Source organism: Nothobranchius furzeri, unplaced genomic scaffold (assembly GCF_043380555.1).
Source record: "Nothobranchius furzeri strain GRZ-AD unplaced genomic scaffold, NfurGRZ-RIMD1 Scf020, whole genome shotgun sequence".
Taxonomy (NCBI): domain Eukaryota; kingdom Metazoa; phylum Chordata; class Actinopteri; order Cyprinodontiformes; family Nothobranchiidae; genus Nothobranchius; species Nothobranchius furzeri.
In genome coordinates this window covers 3,713,756-3,736,916 of record NW_027223037.1, presented here as the reverse complement: position 1 = coordinate 3,736,916, position 23,161 = coordinate 3,713,756, and the positions used below count along the sequence as shown (strand labels likewise).

Genomic DNA, 23,161 nt, shown 5'->3' with positions numbered 1-23,161 from the left:
TCTTACTCTTTAGCCATTGGCTAAAATTTATTCAAAATGAGTCAAATTCTATGTTTTAAGCTGAAGGTGGCGCTATACTGTGGTATTTAGGCAGAATATTTAATTGTTAAAGAAAATGCACCAAAATGCTAAAATAAAGAATGCACACATTTAAAACACTAGACACTCATTTAGACAGTTCATCAGCAAAAAAAAAAAGTTAATTTAGACGTTACTTGCTCTTTAAAAAGCAAGTATAGCACAGATAGTCAGGACACCAGCCCTAAGGCTCCCTGTGCTCGCTACGGCTAACGTTCCAGTTTAAACGTAGACAGCTAAATGCCAGAAATATTTTTTTATGAAGCCTAATGAACACACAGCTCATGTTCATGTCCTGGCTGAGTGGGTGGAGTCAATCAATCTTTCCATTTTAGGACTTTATTATGGGGTTGTGTGGCCATTTATAATAAACAAGGATAGTTACTTACATAGCACTTATCTTAGGAAGACAAATCTCAAAGAGCTTCTCAAAGATCAGTCAGTTTCATGTGATATACAGCGGCCCAAAAAACGGTTTCCTATTTGTAAATAAAAAACACTCCAGTAAAAATGATCTGATCAGTTTTAAATGCAAACATGTGGAAAACGGTAGGTCTATAAACGGAAGGTCTATTATTTTTACATGAGGTTTTCTACCCCATAAAAATGTGTCAAACACTTTAATTTGACTTAGTTGTTGAGAACTGAAATGTTATTAATAAACCGATTTAATACACTCAATGAAATGTTTTTAAAAAGATAAATGACGTTACTCCTAAATAAAGACTTAAACTTGATGAAGAACTGCATCCAGAGTTGTTGTGGAAACAAAGATCCTGTTTTCTGGCCTCCAGCTGAAATAAAAGCTCGTTTCTCTAGACGGGCTGGGTGGTTCTGGTGCCGCTGATGGGGAAGGGAAGGCCGCGTCCCGCTCCCGCAGCTCACTGATCGTGATGTCAGCAGTGGCAGGACCGTAGTAACGACTCGGTGGGAGTGATGGCGTCATTTTCTGCCCTGCCGTAGCCTCCTTCTCCGACACACAGCGAAGGGACACGGATCTTTGGCCGACGCGACCGTGGCTCCTTTAGCCGGGAGCGAGTACCGCAGAGCCGGACGAGTCATCGCTGGAAACATGGAGGCTGTAGCTGAGGAGCTGCGGGCCGGCTTTCGGATACCTGTCACTATCGATCATATAGTTAACGACACGCTGGTAGTGACGCTGACCTACCGAGAGAAGAACTTCACGGGAGTTTTACTCGATTCAAACAAAAAGTGAGTGTCGATATTTTACCTTTTAGGCAGATATTAAGTTTCCTTGCTGTGCTAAAGGCTAATGTAGCCTGTTAGCTTCCCAGGCCTTCAACAGGAAAAAGGTAATGTGGCTAGCTGTCGGCTAGCCTGCTAGCTACCCACCAGCTCGTAACATTGTTTTTAAAGTAAAAAAGAAAGTTAAACATGATTTAGGTGTTTAGTGAAGCTGTGTGCCACCGAGGGCCCAGCCTGAGGAGGCTGTTAAAGCTGTCCTGCAGCTACTCGTCCTGCTTTCATCTGTAGCTTATTGTTAGCTTTAACAGGTCCAGTCTAATACATGGAAAGAGGTCTCAACTCAAAATAAACACTAGAATCTGGCTTTCTTTAGTGTGCTTATCAACCAAAACGGTTTTGTTTCTGCTTTGATGTTTTCCAATAATCCGAGGGCCTGTTGAGGATGATTTAAAACGCTGTTTTACTGAAGGTGGTGGTGGTTTATATGTTACTGCTGTTTAATGAATCACTGATGTGATTATTTTACTTGAACTGAACTTTACTAAGTGATGACCTTTGCTGACACTGACACTAAAGGCCTGTACGCTCATAGCCATCAAAACCATATTCAGATGAAAAGCTCATCCCAGTGTTTCTGCCCCTCTTAATGTGTGTCACATGCCTTCTTTCTTCCTGGAGTTGTGCACCTTAAAAGCTACTAGCTTACACTATTTATAGATGAGCAGAATCAAACTAGCCAGCTTTATGTAAGAGCCCCGGCTGCCCGGAGGAGAACTCACCCAGATGGAAAGGGAGGCCTTCTAGTGCTTTGAAATAAAATGAACCTGGATTTCAGGCCTTCAGAAAAACTAAATTTGACCTCTTCCATTTTGGCTCAGGGACATTCATTTCCTTTCTTTGTTTCTCTCTGCTTTGTCTACATCACAGTGTAGTCCCATCATTCACACTAATCTCCACCATTTAGTTACTGTACACAGCATGAAAGGGCAGCGGTGTCACTAAATCATGGTCTGTCATATTGTGAGGCCTTTTGTTGTGCTCAGAGCCCACTGACTGTTCTGTTAAACTGGCAGCCCTGTTTGTCTGTCAGTCACGGTGAATGCTGATATTTGGCAGCTTTAAGGGGAAAGCAGAAAGGTAAGAGTAGCAAACGTCACCAAGAGACCTTTGTTCACAGATCCCTGCCAGCTCCTTCTCTAGGGAAGAAAAATGGGCTCCCCAAATGTGAACTAATTAATAATCTCACCACACAGGAGTATTTGTGGATGCAAAAACAAACAGAAATCTCCTGGCTACATGTCTGAGTCTCAAGTGATTCATGGTTGTTTTTGTTCAGTCAGATGTAGCAACCTGTAGCCTCTTTGTCTGCCGCCTCCAGCTCAGCCATCTTCCTGCAGCCTGCCCGCCTCTTTACAAAGACTTCTTGGCAATTTGACCTTATGGGACACGCTCATTGATCCCAGAATATGAAAAGGGGATTATAAAATGACCCAAGAAGGTAATGATGCTGCTCTACTTCTGAAGCCCGAAGCAGAAGCAGATTGTCACCTGTAAGGAAACAGGTGACAGTATTTAGTGATTAAAAGCAGTCTAGTTTATGTAATATTGTCTGACCAATTTTATTTTGGCCTTCTGATTCTCCACTGGTTTTATCATTGAACAAAATCTTTTAAGCTAGTCGGCTTCCTGTTCTACAGGCCATACTTCACCTGTTCAGGTGTGCCTGCCACTTGGCGTCACCCTGATGTCATGTTTGTTGCAGATGAATTTTGTTTGTTTATTTCCAGATAGCAGTAACTTCTGTCAGGCTTCATAGGTGTTCCAGTTGCATCTAACTGGTGCATCAAACATGAACATGTTCAGATTTTACCTGCTTTAATTTGGTCGTGGTTTTGAGTCCTCTGCTTTCATAGACTTCAGGAAGTGGAGATTCAGCTCAGAGTTCCTGGCTTCGTATCGCTGTATTAAGGATTAATTAGGACAAAACCGGTGCTGTTATGGATCTAGTAAAGACATGTAGAATGAAGACTTTCCTGTGTGGGATGTTAAAATCATTCAAGTCTAATGCAGTTATTAAAATCATTAAACATCTGATGTGTCATTTAGAGGACTCCTGCAGGTGTGAATCACCTTTTAGATGCTGGAAAAGCTTGAAAGTTTGGAACGGTGTGAAAACCCTGCATGTTTGCTGCTTGAATTTCTTGTCAGTGTCTGTCCGTTGAGAAAATAAATTTTTATTTAGTTCTTCTCACTAAATTCTTTTTCAGTCACCATTTAGTCATCCAATTTGTTTTAGTTTTTTTCTTATTTTAGTAGACTAAAATCTATAAATTTCTATTTGATGCATTAATTTTCTACTTGTGTAATGAGCAGAAACTGCTCTTGAGTACCCCTCCTCTCTACCCCCGATGAGTCGTTGGCCTCTACTGAAAGGGAGTCGTGTTGATTAGATGCAGGAAGGTGTGACCTAGACTGAAACTCAGGAATGAGATTTAAAGCTGCATTATAGGTACTGGAAAGGTGAAACCTAAAGCCTGCTGCACACAGAGGTGTCTGCTGAGCAAACGGCCTCAAATGACTGTTAGCTCAGCAGATACATCTCTGTGTGCGCCTGATTTTCACTGTTTTCTGCCTCACGAGACGCTGAGGTGAATATCTGACCGGTTTGATGTTTTCCCTCACGGGGGGTAAGAACTCATCGTGTGCGCACCACGTGAGCTGCTGGCTGAGCTGAAATATTGTAGTGGCCAATCAAAATGCGATCTCTGCTCACATGGCCCCAAGATGGCAGCCCCCTGTCTGCATGTCAGAAAATAAACAAAGTAGAGAAGAGCTGGAAATGGAAGAAATGCCTCTACTTTATTTGTTGATGAGGCGTCACCGCCATTTCAAGGTTAGGAAAGTATGGGTACGATGGCTAGGAAGAAGGGCCAGGCAAGGAGTTTATTAGGGCTGTCGCGGTAACCGCAAAAATGAAATATCGCAATATGAAGAAGCCCACCGCGCTGCATCATGCGCCACCGCGATTACTGAACTTGGTTCAACTCAATGATGCATGTTGAGAAGGATGGCTGTACTGGTATCAAAACGAAACGTTGCTTCGCTCCTGTGGGAGCACTTTGGTTTTCAGTACGTCAGCTGCTGCGCAGCCAGGGTCCTTGGCCGAGACAGAGCTGCCACCAGCGGCAAAAATAAATAAATAAATGCTCGGAGACCTGCTGAAGTCCCGGACAAGCACTGCTTCTGCAGCCGTCCCAAAGAGAGTTTGAGCCGAGCTGGAGCTCACTCGCTACCTGCAGGAGGAATGCATCCACCCTAAAGAAAACCCCCGTGACACGGTGGAGCAACAACCGGGAGAGATTCCCTTTGCTCGCCAGAGTCGCACGCAAGTACGTGTGCGTTAGTGCAACGAGCGCACCATCCGAGAGGGTTTTCAGTGTTGCTGCAAATGTTGCCACCCCTCTCAGATCCTCTCTCAAACCGTAGTTAACATGCTGGTTTTCCTTGTAGGTAACAAGGACGTGACCGAGCTATAAATCACCGTCATTCGTGTGTGTGAAAGTGAAATGATAGTGCGCCCGCCCCCCGGCGCGCGCGCGCCCGGTACATGTAATTTTTTATGCTTGATTTTAAACAACTAAACAAAATGGGGACTTGTTTCTTATTTGTTAGATGCTGCAGCCAAATTTGCATTTAAAAGTTTAACCTTCTCCTGAATTTTGTTGTTTTTAAGTTCAGTCGGACTCCGACTGTCGGAGAAACAAGCGTTACTGCGATCTGTGTTGTTACTGCCCTTTGATCTGCATTCAGTAAAGTGTTATTAAAGAAGGCACGGCAATTTTTAACCTTTTTTAAATGTGTAAACATTATGTTTAGATAGTACTGCAATAAAAAAGGGCTGCAATAATATTGCACACCGCAATATTAAGCCACCCTGAATCACCGCAGGGGGAATTCCTCAACCGCGACAGCCCTAGAGTTTATGCCAATCTACTCCCAAGAGATGCGCCTGGAAGTCCCAGAATCCTTCTCACAGTACCGCTGCCCGTATCCCAAATCCTTCGAGATACCTGAAACCTCCGGTCTAATGTCTACATGCTGAAACTGGAGCTCCAGACCTTTCTCTACAGAAACAGACTTCTTAGCATTAACTCATTCGCTGCCAGCGTTTCTCGCCGTTTTGACTGTTTTTTTTTAAGAGTCATAGAACGTTGCGCGCTAGGATGATGTTGATGCCAAAACAACCAAAACAAAGCGGAGACTCACCTCTTGCATCAGGAAGAATCCGTGCGTTTCGAGCGTTATCCGTTCTTTCACAATCCGTTGTTGAATTGTTATCAGCAGAAGCTTTTCCGGTTCACGCTTCACTTTTTTTTACAGCAGCGGCCCAAAATGATCTCCTAACACATGGATGTTCTGCTTCTTGATCACATGACATGTGATGTATGCGGCTTTAGAGCTGAGATGTTTGTTCTCACAGTGCTGGGGCTCGTTCCAATGCCCACACAGTAAAAACATGCAAACAACGACTTGAGTCGTCATTTGCAGTAAATGAGTTGATTCAGACGACACCACAGCAGATTTACTGACCTAACGTGTGAATGAGAGCTTTAATCCATTAATTGGTCTAGAAAACACAGTTGTATGGTGTTTATACTTGAATGTGTGATGAATGGATTAGGTAAGGTCAACATGTGAGTAACAGGTGATTACTCCACCTTTGTCACAAAGGCTTTAGTTTAGACTGTTTTGGCTTCTTGGCTGTTTCTCGATGAAACGAAGATAAAATCACTGACGTATCGTCTCTTCTATTCTCCCTTCTCTCTCTCAGGACCGGGCTCTTCTGTCTACCAGATTTCACAACAAAGCTGGAGAACTGCCTGATGCCTAAAACAGCTTGTGAAATCCCAGAGATCATGAGTGAAGAGCTGGTTTCCAAATCCCCGAGCCAGGCATCACACAGACCAAAGGATGAAAACTCGCTCCCTGAAAGCAGCACTCCTCACTGCCCCCTCTCCACACCAGTGCCAGCCGGACAAACTCCTTATCCTCCTTATTTTGAAGGAGCTCCCTTTCCTCAGCCCTTGTGGGTCCGCCATACCTACAGCCAGTGGGTTCCTCAGCCCCCTCCGCGGCCAATCAAGCGAAAGAAAAGGCGAACACGAGAACAGGGTCGAATGACAATCAGCACCATCCGTCTGCGGCCACGGCAGGTTCTGTGTGAGAAGTGCAAGAACACACTAAACAGTGATGAAGACAGCAAAGACGGCACCAGCAAAACATCTACAAAAGAAAATGGTGTCCAGAGCGACGAGGACGGCGAGTACCGGGATTCTCCCGCAAAGGTGCAGAGGAAAGAAGAGGTTGTTGCAGCAAAGGACCCCAAAAGACGTGAAAATGCCACCAGCCTGGACAGTAAACGTCCCAGGAAGGACAAGCGGGGTGAAGCTGAAGGGGAGAAATATGCTGCGGGGGACGTCATCCCTCACAGCCCTGTCATAAAGATCTCCTACAGCACTCCACAGGGAAAGGGGGAGGTCATGAAGATCCCCTCCCGGGTTCACGGTTCAGTCAAACCGTTCTGCCCGAAGCAGAACGGAAAAGGGTCCGCTGATGCCTCCAAGGAACAGCGGCACATCCTGGATGCCACCAGGTCTGGTCTCACAGTTTCTATTCCAAAACTAAAACTAACCAGACCCTTTGCAACGGTGGGTCAGGACCCGCCCCGTCCAAAGATCCGGTTGAGACCACCCCAGAGTGAGAGTGAGGAGACCATGGTTGAGTACGACGCCGAACTGGTTGAAGGCACCAGGAGACAAAGCCCCAGGATACTCGGCCTCCCCCACTCGGAAGACTCTGGAGAAGGGAAAAACTCCTTGGAGTTGTGGTCTGGGAGTTCTGGAGAGGAGGCGGATCGTAATCACAGCGACCTCACCCTTCTCATCAACTTTCGGAAGCGCAAAGCAGATTCTTCTAGTCTGTCCGTCTGCAGCAGTGACAGTTTAGACGAGTCCAAGTCCTTCAGCTCTGAGGGTACCTCGCCGGAGCTGTGTGACCTGGCTCCGGGAGAAGACCTCTCTGTCACCTCGTCCTCTGTAAATTCTAGGGACGACTGTAAGACGGTGCCACCTTTGACTGTCCGACTCCACACCCGCAGCATGACCAAGTGTGTAACAGAGGAGGGTCACGCCGTGGCCGTGGGGGACATTGTGTGGGGGAAGATCCACGGCTTCCCCTGGTGGCCAGCTCGCGTCCTCAGCATCAGCGGCACACGTAAACAGGGGACCAACACCTGCGAGGCCGAGTGGCCGCAGGCAAAGGTGGCATGGTTCGGATCTCCTACCACCTCCCAGCTCTCTGTCGCCAAACTGTCGCCCTTCAGGGAGCTCTTCAGGTCCCGCTTCAACCGCAAAAAGAAAGGGATGTACCGGAGAGCCATCATGGAGGCAGCCAAGGCTGTGGGGCACGTGGGTCCAGAGATCACGTCGCTGCTGTCCCACTGCGACACATAGGTGCGTCCTGTTCACACCAACAGCTAGTCTGAATCAGCCAGGACCAAAGTGTGTTGCTGCCATCTCAAAACATCACATAGAACCTTTACGCAGAAATCCCAAGAGCAGGTTACTGGGTGATGTTTACATTTGTAAATAACCAGAATTCCATATGACAAAGCGCCGGGAACGTTTGAACGCTAGAGAGCGAAAACGGCAGTAACACACTTCGGTCTTGGCTCCTCAGGCTGGAAGGACAAGAATGATTCGGTTTATCTGGAGTCAACTCGGCTGAGTGTCCTTAAGCTCGTTCAGGTGTGCTCTCACCTGTCTGACTCAGAACAGATGACACGCCACGTAATCACAGCTGTAAACATTTCACAAAAAGAGTCAAAGTTGCACATCTCAAATGTCCCACAGACACTTTAATATTTAGGTTTATGTCAAGTAACTTAAATTCCATCTTTAAGGGGCGGGGCTTGGCTCGTCTCCCCACACAAACGGGATAAACACCGCGAAGGCTGAATGTTTGAACCCAGAGATTTTATCATGAATCAGCGTATCATAAGTTTATCTGGAATAATAAAAGTTCTGACCCGGATGGTTTTGGACGCTTCAATACTGGACATGAAAATATCTGTCCAACATCTCTCCAGACATCAAAATCAGATTCCAATTATCTAAAGTCATTTTGACCCCTGACCTCTGGGTTTACAAAAATAAGGTTAGAAAATGAAAAAAGAACACACAAATGAAGTAGAGATGTCCAATGTTATTGGTCTAACATTAATATCAGCTAATGTTAGCATTAAAATGTAATAGAGTGATCCCTCGTTTATCGCGGTAGATGTGTTCCAGACCTGGCCGTGATAGGTGAAAATCCGCGAAGTAGGGACTCCCAGCATGCCCCTCGCGGGGATTCCCTCCACGTCGCACCTATGTCACAAACCGCGGCTATAAACGGAAGTCGCCTTTCCAGCTCACCACTCAGTCATCGTTTCTTCAGATTCACGATCATAGTTTCCAACCTACCGATCAATCCAACGAACTGTCAGCTCATAGTAAGTTATCTTACTTACTTCTGGAAAGCCCGGCATTTCCGTGTCACTTCGTTGACGCTCGAACGCTCGGGGGTTTCCTAGATTAATCGTGAGCCGGCGTTTCACCGACACTATCACTTCCGCGTCTGTGAAACCACGCTCCCTACAAGCTCAACTCCCGAATCCAGCCGACCAGTCTAACATACAGTACTATATTGAATTATCGTATGATCACATTCTGTTTTTGTGGGTAAAAATCAAGAAAAAAATTTTTTTTTACTTGGTTTTTTATAGTTTTATTACAAAAAGTGCATTTTATGATGAAATTGATGAAAATACCGTAAATCCTCTAATACAGGCCCGGGCCTGTATTTGACTCAAGCTAATCAAGCTCCAGGCCTTTATTGGAAGGAGGGCCAGTATTAGAGGCAGGCCTCAATTTCTAATCGAGCAAAATGAACTAATGGTTCGCTGGAGTCTTTGACAATTAAAATTGCGCCCACATTTTCAAAGTTAAACACTTTTCTTTTAACAACGGTAGTTTCTGCTTCAGCCCTCTCCCCCCTCCCCCTACTCAGCGGCCGAAAACTCACTGATGCGCCTGCAGCCTCTCGGAGTTCCTGCTGCTCTAAACATTAAAATAATTATTTCATTTTCTGTTCCTCACTTCTGATGACCTTCAATGGTGTCTATTTGTTGCAACCAGCAGGTACAAAAACTAACTTGTTTTTATTTGACTATTTTTCTGTCCTGTCTGTTTATTATCTTCCTGCATCTCCTCTCAATCCTAAAGAAAAACTGCTACCTGGGTTCATATATATTCACCTTATGAGTTACCTTTGAACTGCAGTTCTAAAAGATCTACCGACCGCAAAAACAGCAGAGCGCTCGCTGTTTGGCGGCCGTATCAGTGATCAGTGCGTTGGAGGACAAGGTGATGCGCGCAGCGCCCCGCTCCACAGCATGCAGCAAAACGCATCAGGCGCAAATAAAAGACAGAAAACATTAAAGGAAATGAACTGACATGATCGATCGCGTGTTAAATTAGTTTTTGAGGTGGCGACACCTGATTGTTACTGTGACCGTGCTCAGGAGGCAGATCTACCGACCGCGAAAACAGCGGAGTGCTCCCTGCTTGCCGGCCGCATCAGTGATCTGTGCGTCGGAGGACAAGTTGATGCGCCCCGCTCCACAGCAGCGATACACATCAGGCGCAAATAAAAGACATAAAACATTAAAGGAAATGAACCGACATGAACGATCGCGTGTCAGTACCTACGGTCTGGCACAGCGCGTTGCCCCCCCCCCCCCCCCCCCCCCCCCAGCGCAGGAGCTTGTCACCTGCTGCCAGCAGGCTGCTGTCTTTTCCGAGGGCTGCATCTTGCCGGTCATTATCACGTGACAGCGACTAGTCGACGACAGGCATAAAAAGTCACTATAGTGAAGTCGACTAGTTCATACAACCCCTACTGCTGCTCTCCAGAGTGTTCTGCAGCATAATCAGCACGTTCTCTTTGAACTTGATAGTGTAATGACCTGGCTGGGGTTGTAAGCCAGGTGCATTCTGGGTATTGTGTTATATGTGTTTCCTATCGTTCTGCTAGTTCCTATGTGCTGATTAGCGTGTTGTGTGAGTGTTATGTAAGCCACAGGGAAGGTGGTGTGTGTTCTGTGGAGGGGTTGAATTAGCATGGTTAACTGACACCGTGACTCTGTGTGGTAGGAGCGTGATAGAGGATCGTGTCTGTAGCGTTACAAAACGTTGAAGAAAAAGCCTAATAAAGGTCTGCGTAAACCTCTACTGCCTCCTGCTGGTTGATTTGGGGACTATAACCCTGCCGCTGGGACGCTCATACGTGTTTGTTACCACATTCCACCCAGCCACAATAAGAGACCGGCCATTATTTACCTCCGCTGACTCTGACACCGGCCAAAATTGGAGACCCGGCCATTAATTGAATACCGGCCTGTATTAGAGGATTTACGGTAAACAGGAATTTCTTGACATTTCGCATAGAAAAATACCGCGAATCGGCGAATTTCCCTTGATTAAGGCTCCAAAAAAAATCCGCGATAAACAAACCGCGAAGTAGCGAGGGATCACTGTATCGGTAAATGTCTCCTTCAGTTTTTACTCCTTTAATGACCCAACTATAACATACACACATTATACATCAAACTCTTCAGCTTCACCTCCTCTCTCAAAAGGACATACGACAGATCTGAGGTTTAGTTTTTCAGATATTTTTGTTTTATTTGGTACAACTTGTGAATAAGTAGGAATTTCCCCTGAGAGGATCTGCTGTCCTCTCCTAACAGCATGTAGCTATGTGTAGCTAGCCAGCTAGCAAACCACAAAAATGGGAATCTTCACCCATGGCTTGTTTTTCTTAACTGAACATCATCATAAATGTTCTATTACCCGAAGAGCAATATACGGAAACAGAAAAATACATCACTGACTAACTCACATCTTACTCTGTGTGTTTACATGCACATCAGAAAACAGAAGCATTGCCCTAACCCAAACCCATGCACAGGTTCTAATCGAGCTGAAGCACCCAGATAATGCTGTAACAGTCCGATTTACATCCTACATGTAAACGGGTCAGCCAAACTAAAGCGGTAGGACGCTCCCGTTCCAGAGGCCATCGTCACAAAGCAACACTTGTTATGCCATTAAACAGGACCCTACGTACCAAATAAGCAGTGCTGTAGCGTTGTACTCTCCTTCAGCCGTTGTGAATATCCTGTCTCAGTTCTGTCTGCTTCACTCCCGCCAGCCTCTGTTTGCTGCTTGTGATGTTATATAGAGCCTAAGTCCCGCCCATCTACTTCCGGACCAATGTGGCTAAAACTCTTATTTTCTAATTCCGCTTGTTGTGAACCAAGGATCTTTCATGGCGGTTAAAACGAAGAGTCGGAGTACCCGGCCCGGAGGGTTACCGGGGTCCCACCCTGGAGCCAGGCCTGGGGTTGGGGCCCGTGAGCGAGCGCCTGGTGGCCGGGCTTTCGCCCATGGGGCCCGGCCGGGCCCAGCCCGAACCGGATACATGGGCTCGTCCAACTGTGGACCCACCACCCGCAGGAGGAACATGAAGGGTCCGGTGCAATGTGAATCGGGTGGCAGACCAAGGCGGGAGCCTTGGCGGTCCAATCCCCGGACAAGAAAACTAGTTTTTGGGACATGGAACGTCACCTCGCTGGCGGGGAAGGAGCCGGAGCTTGTGGCAGAGGTTGAGCGGTACCGGCTAGATATAGTCGGACTCACCTCGACACATTGCATTGGCTCTGGAACCCGAGTTCTGGAGAGGGGTTGGACACTCTACTTTGCTGGAGTTGCTCCGGGTGAGAGGCGGAGGGCTGGGGTTGGCCTTTTGTTAGCCCCGAGACTCTCTGCCTGTGTGTTGGGGTTTACCCCGGGGGACAAGAGGGTAGCTTCCTTGCGCCTTCGGGTCGGGGAACGGGTCCTGACTGTTGTTTGTGCTTATGGGCCAAATATCAGTTCAGAGTACCCACCCTTTTTGGAGTCCCTGGGACGAGTGCTAGATAGTGCTCCATCAGGGGACTCCATTGTCCTGCTGGGGGACTTCAATGCTCACGTGGGCAATGACAGCTTGACCTGGAGGGGTGTGATTGGGAGGAACGGCCCACCTAATCTGAACTCGAGCGGTGTTTTGTTATTGGACTTCTGTGCAAGCCGCAGTTTGGCCATAACGAACACCATGTTCGAACATAAGGATGCCCACCGGTACACTTGGTACCAGGGCAGCCTAGGTCACAGGTCGATGATAGATTTTGTAGTCGTATCATCTGACCTGCGGCCGTATGTTTTGGACACCCGAGTGAAGAGAGGGGCGGAGCTGTCAACTGATCACCACCTGGTGGTGAGTTGGATCAGATGGCAGGGGAACATGCCGCGTAGACCTGGCAGACCCAAACGCATAGTGAGGGTCTGCTGGGAACGCCTGGCAGAAGAACCTGTCAAGACGGTCTTCAACTCCCACCTCCGGCAGAGCTTTGACCACGTCCCGAGAGCAGCGGGGGACATTGAGTCCGAGTGGGCCTTGTTCCACTCTGCGATTGTCGAGGCGGCTGTTGCTAGCTGTGGTCGTAAGGTGGCCGGTGCCAGTCGTGGTGGCAACCCCCGTACCCGCTGGTGGACACCAGAGGTTCGGGGAGCCGTCAGGCTGAAGAAGGAGGCCTACAGGGCGTGGCTGGTCTGTGGGTCTCCGGAGGCAGCAGACAGGTACCGGATAGCCAAGCGGGGTGCAGCAGTGGCAGTTGCCGAGGCAAAATCTCGGGCGTGGGAGGAGTTTGGTGAGGCCATGGAGAAAGATTATCGATCGGCTCCAAAGAGGTTCTGGCAAACTGTCCGGCGCCTCAGGAGAGGAAGGCAGCAACTCGCTCACACTGTTTACAGTGGGGATGGGGAGCTGCTGACGTCAACTGAGGCTATAGTTGGACGGTGGAAGGAATACTTTGAGGAGCTCCTCAATCCCACCAATGCGCATTCCGAGGAGGAACCAGAGCTGGGAGGCCTGGGGATGGACTGTCCGATCTCGGGGGCAGAAGTTGCTGAGGTAGTCAAACAACTACACAGCGGCGGAGCCCCGGGGGCGGATGAGGTTCGTCCTGGGTATCTCAAGGCTATGGATGTTGTAGGGCTGTCATGGTTGACACGTCTCTACAACATTGCGTGGTCATCGGGGGCAGTTCCTAGGGAGTGGCAGACCGGGGTGGTGGTCCCCATCTTTAAGAAGGGTGACCTGAGGGTGTGTTCCAACTATAGGGGGATCACACTCCTCAGCCTCCCTGGAAAGGTCTACGCCAAGGTACTGGAGAGGAGGGTCCGATCGATAGTTGAATCTCAGATAGAGGAGGAGCAATGTGGTTTTCGTCCTGGCCGTGGAACTGTGGACCAGCTCTATACCCTTGCAAGGGTGATGGAGGGGGCATGGGAGTTTGCCCAACCAATCCACATGTGCTTTGTGGATTTGGAGAAGGCTTATGACCGTGTCCCCAGGGACACCCTGTGGGGGACGCTCCAGGAGTATGGGGTGGGTGGCTTTCTGTTAAGGGCCATTCAGTCCCTTTACCAGAGGAGCGTGAGTTTGGTCCGCATAGCCGGTAGTAAGTCGGACCTGTTCCCAGTGAGGGTTGGACTCCGCCAGGGCTGCCCTTTGTCACTGGTTCTGTTCATCACTTTTATGGACAGAATTTCTAGACGCAGCCGTGGTGTGGAGTGTGTCGAGTTTGGTGGCAGGAGAATCTCGTCTCTGCTTTTTGCGGATGATGTGGTCCTCCTAGCTTCATCCAGCTCTGACCTTCAGCTCTTGCTGGGTAGGTTCGCGGCCGAATGTGAAGCGGCTGGGATGAGGATCAGCACCTCCAAATCTGAGACCATGGTTCTCGACCGGAAAAGGGTGGCTTGCCACCTCCGGGTCGGGGGAGAGGTCCTACCTCAAGTGGAGGAGTTTAAGTATCTCGGGGTCTTGTTCACGAGTGAGGGTAGGAGGGATCGGGAGATCGACAGGCGGATTGGTTCGGCGTCTGCAGTGATGCGGACGCTGAGCCGATCTGTCGTGGGGAAGAGGGAGCTGAGCCAGAAAGCCAGGCTCTCGATTTACCGGTCGATCTACGTCCCAATCCTCACCTATGGTCATGAGCTTTGGGTAATGACCGAAAGAACGAGATCGCGGATACAAGCGGCCGAAATGAGTTTCCTCCGTAGGGTGGCCGGGCTCAGCCTTAGAGATAGGGTGAGGAGCTCGGACATTCGGGAGGGACTCGGAGTAGAACCGCTGCTCCTCCGGATCGAAAGGAGCCAGTTGAGGTGGTTTGGGCATCTGGTCAGGATGCCTCCTGGACGCCTCCCCGGGGAGGTGTTTCGGGCATGTCCTACCGGCAGAAGGCCCCCGGGTCGACCCAGGACACGTTGGAGAGGTTACATCTCCAATCTGGTCCGGGAACGCCTTGGGGTCCTGCCGGAGGAGCTGGTGGACAAGGCCGGGGAGAGGACGGCCTGGAGCTCCCTAATTGGGATGCTGCCCCCGCGACCCGGACCCGGATAAGCGGAGGAAGACGAAGACGAAGAAGACGAAGACGAAGTGAACCATGAATTTCTCATATGATGTCTGTGAATTGTAAAGATGCATTTTGATACAAAGAAAGTGCTTATAGTAGAATGGGGGAAATGCTATTTTAGGTTTTGTGTGAAAATAAGTCCAGGACTACTTCTGTGCATGTGACGACATCGAAGCAGACACGGAGAAAAACAGGGAAAATGGCCGTAAGTTCAGTAAACTTCAAATCCTTCCCTCAGGAGGAAACCACCACCGCCATAAATCTGGTCCTGTGGTGAGTAGCAGCTACACTAGGGAGGAGGAGATTATGGTGACGTCATATATGCGTTGTACCGATGTCTGCTTTGTAGTCATACTAATTACGAACTTTTACAAACTGATAAATCTCAAAGTACGTGACTGGCGTGGTCGAAACACCCATTACTAGTTTTCATTTTAATAGAAGTACGTGTGTGATCCAGGGCGTAAGGCAGAGCAGATGAGAAAATAGCGTTTTTAGCCCCAATTGAAATCGTTTGCATCTAGAACAGCTGTTTCTGAATAGCTGAAGGAACTGTTTGTTGTGCCAGCTGTAGCGTGTAGCAGGTTTTGACAGCTTGTCAAGAGACGCGATGGTTCGAGAGTTTTCCCCCGGTGGACAGTCCGGAGTTATGCTCAAAAACTAACTGCAAGTGATTCTGTTTTAATATTCTCATGTTATGATTACATGGCCAGTCAGGACAAAAGAGGTTAAGAGGTGTTAACTAACAAACCTCAGAACACACGTCTTTTCCAGATATAAAAGATGCTCTAGTTCTGTGGATAAAGAATCCTTATGTGCATGACGTTAACTGTAATTTATCTCTACTGAACATTGTGTCTGAGTGTAGATAATGATTCACTTGTTAAACCAAACATTACTGATCATAACATCAAAATGTTTCATTGTAATATTAAAATTAATTTCAACTTCATTGAATTTGGCACAGATTATTCAAACATCATTATTAGTATTCGTATAACATTTGTCCATTCAACCGTATTATTTAATGATTATTTAACATATGAGTTGTGAAAGTTCATCTTTCACGAGTGTGCAATCCTGCGGTCTTATCAAAAGAAGGCTTTGTTTGGGAACATCGGCTGACATTTTGTTCCCCTGAAATGTCAACAAGGATGGCAGAATCTTCTGGGCTTTAGAAGACAGGATAGAAACTCCACTCCGGTAGTGGAACTAGGTCTGTAGGTGACCGGACATCGTGTAGGTAAATATGTAGGTGAAAACTGACCATTTCTGGACGTTACAAACTAGTAACTTAAACCCATCAATGGTTACAAAGATGAAGGTTCAAGGTGCAGAATTTTAAAACGTGTGTTTATTTATTATTTGTGATGTTATATACCAGAGATCACTAATAGGCGGACCTGGGTCCGGATCCGGACCGAAATGCTGTCTGGTGTGGACCCGAGCCTAATGCCAAAATAAAGTTCGCCTAATTTTATAACCGCTTCTGGCCGGTGCAGCTATTGCATTCTTTACGGTAGTATTCTAGCATCCACGAACACCCACAGGCCAATTGTGCGCGAGTTTAGCCAGACCACGTGACACCAACAAGCCAATAACATGTTGCATTCCTGCCAGAAAATACAGGCGATACGTAGCGAAAATAAACGGTTCAGACGCCGGAGAGAAGGAGAGCAGCGAAGAGCAGAAATTCGAACAGAGAAAACGAGAGATTCAGGCGGAGAGCAGTGGAAAGAAGGAGACATTCAGGCAAAGAACAGGAGAGCAGCGACAAGGAGAGATTCAGGCGGATGAGACGGAGAGAAGTAGAAAAAGCAGAAATGGCAGCCTCTAAAAAACGGAAAGTGGACAGTGAAAATAGAGCATTTAATCCAGAATGGACAGAGTCATTTCTCTTTGTTCTTCCCACTGGTGGCACAAAACCTGTTTGTCTCATATGTTCAGAAACAGTGGCACTTATTAAAAGTGGCAATGTGAAACGCCATTATGAGACAAAACACAAATGTTTTGAAGAAACATATCCCCTCAGATCAGAAGTAAGATCAGAGAAAATACGTAGTCTCAAAGCCCAATATGAACAGTCCACCAGGATCCTGAGCCACACGTTCACTGCTCAGCAACGAGCCCATGAGAGTTCCCTCAGAGTTTCTTGGATTTTGGGTCAGCACAAAAAACCATTTACTGATGGAGAGGTTGTCAAAGAGTGTATGACAGCAGTTGCTGAAACACTGTTTGAAGGAAAAGAAAAACAAGAAGTTTGTGAAAAAATAAAGCAAATCCCCATATCAGCATCATCTGCTACAAAGAAAAGTGAAATACTGACTCAGGATGTTGTAGCCCAGCTAGATGAAGCCATACAGAAGGCACCATGTGTAGGTTTGGCTGTGGATGAGTCCACTGATGTGTGTGATAATGCTCAGCTGTTGGTTTATGTGAGGTTTTATTACACAGAGCAGGAAGCATTCTATGAAGACCTGCTGGGTATTACTCCTCTTCAGACCAGCACAACAGGAGAGGACATCTACCTGGCCATTATGGAGATGTTGGCAAAGAGAGGAATTGAGCCTTCAAAAGTGATTTCAATAACTACAGATGGAGCCCCTGCTATGATAGGGAGAGAAAAGGGAGCTGTAACAAGAATGAAGAAAGACAACCCTGACCTCTTAACCTACCATTGCATTATTCATCAATCTGTCCTCTGTGCCTCCCTGTCAGATGAGCATGCTGAGGTGATGACTTCAGTGATGAAAATGATCAACTTTCTTAGAGCGTCCTCTTCCTACCAGCATCGCATGCTTAGAGAATTCCTCAAAGAAGTTGATGCCAATGCTGATGATCTTCTGCTGCACAATAATGTGAGATGGCTCAGCAAAGGCAGAGTTTTAGCACGCTTTTGGGCCATTAGGAGGGAAGTAGCATCTTTTTTGGCAGAGCTAAAACATCATAAGGCAACACAGTTTTCTACATTTCTAGAAAATGAGAAGCAGATGGACAATGTTGCCTTTTTGGTTGATATAACTTCACATCTAAATGAGCTGAACTTGAGGCTACAGGGCAAGGACAATTCCATTTGTGAACTAATGACAGCTGTCCGTGCCTTTCAGAGAAAACTTGAAATGTTCAAGGAGGACTTGCAGGAAGACTGTGTCCACTTCCCAGCAGTGCAGGAACAGGTTCAGGGACAGCGAGATGTCTCGTCGTTTGTTGTCTTCATTGATAAGCTTATTGCTAACTTCAGCAATCGTTCTGATAGCTTCAGCATTTGCCAGCAGCTCACCATGTTCATTCAGAATCCATTCCTCATCACAGATGTCAGGAGCTTCTCAAAGGAAGCCACACAGCATTTTAAATGGGTCAATGCCAGGGATCTTCAGATGGAGTTAGTTGACCTCCAAGCAAACTTGGCCATGAATGAACTGTCTGCCAGGACTGACCCTTCCTCATTCTGGCTCCAAATGGTTCCTGAGACAGCTTTCTCAAGTCTAAAGAAAGTAGCCCTGTACATCCTGACCATGTTTGGTTCCACCCACAACTGTGAGGCAGCGTTCTCCACAATGAACATTATAAAAAACAAATATCGTTCCAGGCTCACCAGTGAGCATCTCCACACATGCATGAGGATGGCTCTGTCTCCATTCAAGCCCAGGTTCAAAATGTTGGCAGGACAAGCAAGAGCTCACTTCTCTCACTAAGTAAAAATGTGGAAAACATGAACCTAAATATATGTTCAGTTATTACATGTGTGCAGAGTCACATTTTTTAAAATCATTTTAAGACTTTTTAGTTCGCACGTGAAGAGGAAAAATGTAAAAAATTAAGCTTTTTCTACATTTATTCTGAAGTTAGTAGTTTGTGAAGATTCAGTTGCCATGTGTTATTTTCTTGTTGACACTTTTTTCTACTTTTATTTAGTAAATGAGAGAACATTCCAAATAAATCATTTACATGTTCAACACTTTAAGTGACAATAAATGTCATAGGTATTTGAATTACACTGAAGTATTTCTGATTTGATATGCAAATTAATAATGCAGATGTTGATAAAACTGCTAGGATACTTAAATACATGTCACACTATTGTAGGTCGGACATAATTATCTTTCGGACCTTGGGCTAAAAAAATTCTTTCTGACTGGACCTTTTTAAATAGTATTTGTATACCCCTGTTATATATGGAACAGAGAAAAGCACACCAAAGAGAGGTCTGAGGTGAGAGCGCTCACTCTGTCGTGTTTCTTTCCGTACAGACGACATAACGAAGATTCTTTGTAACGGAGACGTCTTACTTTGATCTGTTTTCAAAATCATAAAACGTTTAAACCTTTTTAACACGGTAAATGGCCTGTATTTGATGTAGCACCTTCTAGAGTCCTAGAACCCCCCAAGGCACTTTACAACACAGTCATTCACACGCTGGTGGGGATGAGCTACGATGGAGCTGACTGAGGCGAGGCTGCCGTACACCGGAGCCACCAGTCCCTCCGACCACCAGGCAAGGGCGTAAGTGTCTTGCCCAAGGACACAACAGCAGCGACAGACTGAGCGAGGCTGGAACCTGCAACCTTCCGATTACAGGGCGAGCACATAACTCCTGTGCCGCTGTTGCCCCATGAATTTATTTGACCTATTTTATTAATTTATGAAACTTTTTCTCATCATGAACTAACTTATTTACGGGCTAAAGGCGCCACAGAGTGTTGGTTAGGATCATCTTGGGGAGAATGAGATTCAGCTGACGAATTAAACATGACCTTTTTACCTGTTGACTAAAAGCCATTGGGCAGCCTCGACATTAAAATAGTAGAAATTCAGTGTAACTAGACTTTACCATCTACAGACATATGAACTGGGTTCATGTTGTTAAGGACTTTTGTCATAAATCATTACAGAAAATCCAAATCCTCTCCTTCAGACAGCGAAGATCAGTGTTCTGCATATGTCAGTCCAACACGTAGAACAAGCTAGCTGCTGTACTGTGAATGACTGTATTTTATTTAGTGTTGTGCTCTTAATTATTACAGAAAACAGCATTTACAGCTGCAGCAAAAGGTCTGAGCCACATGTCCGTGTCCTACACGCATTTTTAATAACAGGTCTGATCTAAAATTATAACCTACACCCCGATTCTCCCAGTCCCAGGGTGGACACTCTACCACTAGACCACTGTAGCTGACTCAGCAGATCTACTTGTGACACATCACCAGCTGTCCAGAGCTTGGACAGGAAGCTGGCTTCTGTTTTTCCAGCGCCAGTCACAAACATCAGATTTTATTGATTCCAGCCGTGAAAATCCCAAAACGTTTTCATCTGAGGTTACACGTGCTGTCCCGAGGAGTTATGCCTCTGGCCAATAGCTTTAAACTGAGCTAGTTGTCATTAGCACCGATGATGTTTAAAGCTTAAGTTTGCATGATACAGGAGAGGTGTGATGTTAGAAACATAGATGTAGTTTTTCCTTTTTTTATCTGGGGGGGGGGGCACATATCAGTATTATGATTTAGACCGTATGACTGATAATGCTAACATCGATATTCTCGAACATCATTAATGTAAAGGTTATGTTTACTGTTGCATGAAGTGATGCATTGTGGGTATCCTGTCAGCTGTTCAGCAGCCTTCAGGAGAATGAGTCAAACAGTCCAGTTAGTGGGAGCCTCCTCCACGAGTCAGCGCTTTGATCAGCCCTGATCTGAGGAGGATCATTTCTGCACATGTTTGACCTTCAGCTGTTTTCTCCCTTTTTCCAGAAGCTGAAGACTGAAGAGGGATTTCCAAGCATCTTCTGAATCCTCAGACTCTTGTCATCACGGCTTAGGAGGGAGTACTTGTGGCTGCCATGGTTACCATTTACATCCCGTTTATATATTTTTTTTACACTTTATTTTGGTGGTAAAGGAAATGTGGCGAGGAGCAAAATGAGAGGAACACATCGACTGAAAACAGAAGGTCTTAGTTATTTTTTAGATTTGATCGTCTCCGTAGAGCCGGATAACAACACTACATGGACCGAATGTATTTATTGTCTTTAATGATTTATAACCATCCAGTGATTTCACCTGTGCTGCTGTCGCCCCGTCCCCTGTCCTCCATCCCTCTCTTGGACACCAGTTTAAAGTCTTACTCTGAACCCTTTAGTTTTGATAATGTGAAAGACTCCATCCAGAGACGACTGCAGCGTTCCATCCTCTTCCACACCCGGAGGATCCGTGGATGTATTTATACTGAACTCTCTCTCAAACCATCTTCTGACTGTTTTCCATTTCATTTTCCACTCCAGGAGCATCTCGTTGGTTCCTCCTTTCTCTCTAGCGGTTTAGATATCCCGAGAACAGTTTTTGCATTTAATTATTTAAAGATTATAGAGGAGCAAAAGCACTTTATCTGTACCTTGGTGGCCTGCTGTAAACTCACTGTCTGAAACACTATCCCACCATACAGCCTTGGTAGGCAGCAGTGCACTTCTCCGCCCAGTGGGCGAGTGTCTGTTGCCTTGGAAACAGAAAATCTTCCATAGTTTTTAAAAAAGTTTATTTTTAGTCGTCTGATTCACGGGAACACACACACTAGAGACATCAAACCCTGTCCCGGTTCGGGTGGAGAACGTTTTAGCGCTCCTATGCATCGTCACTTAAAGCTTTATGAGTTTAGGACAGACGCATGAGCTGTGAGACTTGCTGTGAACTCTGCTGCAGAGCTGCAGCTGCAGCTGGCTGGCTGCAGGATCGAGTCAAAGTGGCGGCTCCAGTTAAGACGTTTAACTCTACCTGGAAACTTTCACCGCAGTTTGTCACAAATGTCATATTTATTCAGTCAGTTGATTTGAGCTAACGTCGCTAACTGTGAAGCTAACTTCTGCTAAAAATGCCCACGGAGCTGGTCTATAACCAGGTTACGAAGTTTTCATTTTGGAGCGGTTTTCAAAAAGCTGAAACATTTTATAACTTGTCTCTTGGATTAAACTTAGTTTAATCAGAACAAATGTCTTTTTCTCCAAACTGAGGTCATTCAAATGGCTGTCAACCACCAGTAAGAGGAGAATTATTCACAACTCCTAAAGATGTAAATGAAACATTAAATTCTGTTTGGGTCTAGTTCACCTTTCTGATGATTTACAAGAGCAAACTGCAGGCAGCAAAAAGTTTTATTGTTTAAATATGGCAGCAACACGCTCTGACTAGCCGTTAGCTCATCAGTCCTAAAGGATGTAAACCCAGTTTCTTCATACTGAGGCTGTTCAGGAACCTGTCTACATCAGGTAAGAAATGAGAACTTTTACACACAAACACTGAAGATTGCACATTACACTTCCAGCCAACCAGCGGCTTCGTTCCGCCGGTCTGGAAACAGGAAACGGGCTCTCTGTTGGCCGTGTTTAGTTAGTTTTTATCCCGTTAAATGAGAGAGCAGCTATCTTCTCATCTGAGGCTTTTTTAATTTTAATGAGCTGCTTTTGCGCCTGAGACGAGTCATTCATCAGGATCTTCCCGTCTACGACCAACGTGGCCCTTGTTGCACGTGTCGGTTGTGTTCTCGGCGACTCTTTGGTTTTCTATTTTTACATGTACTGTAAATACAATAAAATATACAAGCAATATCTGTGCAGTTGTGGATCCGTCATTGGTGACCGGAGGGCTCTGTGTCCATATTGAACATGTTAATGTATATTTTATGATTAAAATTGATTGTTCAGTTTATCATGTGTTGCTGTTTTTACTTTAGCATTAGAGGAAACTGGAGTAGGTGTATGAAAGATAATTGCATTAAGATTTAAAACCTTTTAGCTCCACAGCCAGATAAAAACTGGTTCATTTCCTGTGATTTGAGGGAATATTTATAAAGGGATGTAAGAAAATTATTGATATGGCAATTTATCAATATTCAAAAGTGTATTTGGAAGAATTTCCATGGAAACATTTGTGTATTTTCTTTTCTTTTGTTATTGGTTCAATTGAAGAGTCAACCACTAGTAAGCAGCAGTGTTATGGTTCAGATACCACATGTTGACATGTTATGCATCAGTTTAGATTGTTTATTGAATTTCTACAATACAGTCTAAAAAATTGCCAATATCTAATATCCATAGCTGCACCCCCTGGCCCTACGTGCATGTTTGTGTGGTGATGTGAATGTCAGAGGAGGGAAATGTCTGAGAATGGGGAGGAATGGCTGGTGAGCCTGAGCCCTGCAGGGAGCCAGCTCCCTCACTGACCTCAACAGGTACCCCCGTTCCCAAAATCTACCCGGGGCATGGAGACT

At 46.1% G+C, this 23,161-nt stretch overlaps 1 protein-coding gene across 1 annotated transcript; it reads left to right on the top strand.

The window, feature by feature from the left end:
• The first annotated feature begins 394 nt into the window (after nt 1-394).
• Nucleotides 395-22,599, top strand: pwwp2b (PWWP domain containing 2B). The gene is made up of 3 exons (XM_015974788.3): nt 395-1,290; nt 6,116-7,796; nt 20,653-22,599. Exons 1-2 carry the CDS (start codon nt 1,151-1,153, stop codon nt 7,794-7,796), a joined length of 1,821 nt encoding a protein of 606 aa, XP_015830274.1. The 5' UTR covers nt 395-1,150; the 3' UTR covers nt 20,653-22,599.
• The last annotated feature ends 562 nt before the right edge of the window (nt 22,600-23,161 follow it).

Coding starts and splice junctions, on each gene's coding strand:
- pwwp2b (XM_015974788.3), top strand. CDS start 1,151: ATGGAGGCTGTAGCTGAGGAGCTGCGGGCCGGCTTTCGGATACCTGTC. Junction 1,291..6,115: donor TTACTCGATTCAAACAAAAA/GTGAGTGTCGAT, acceptor TCTCTCTCTCAG/GACCGGGCTCTTCTGTCTAC.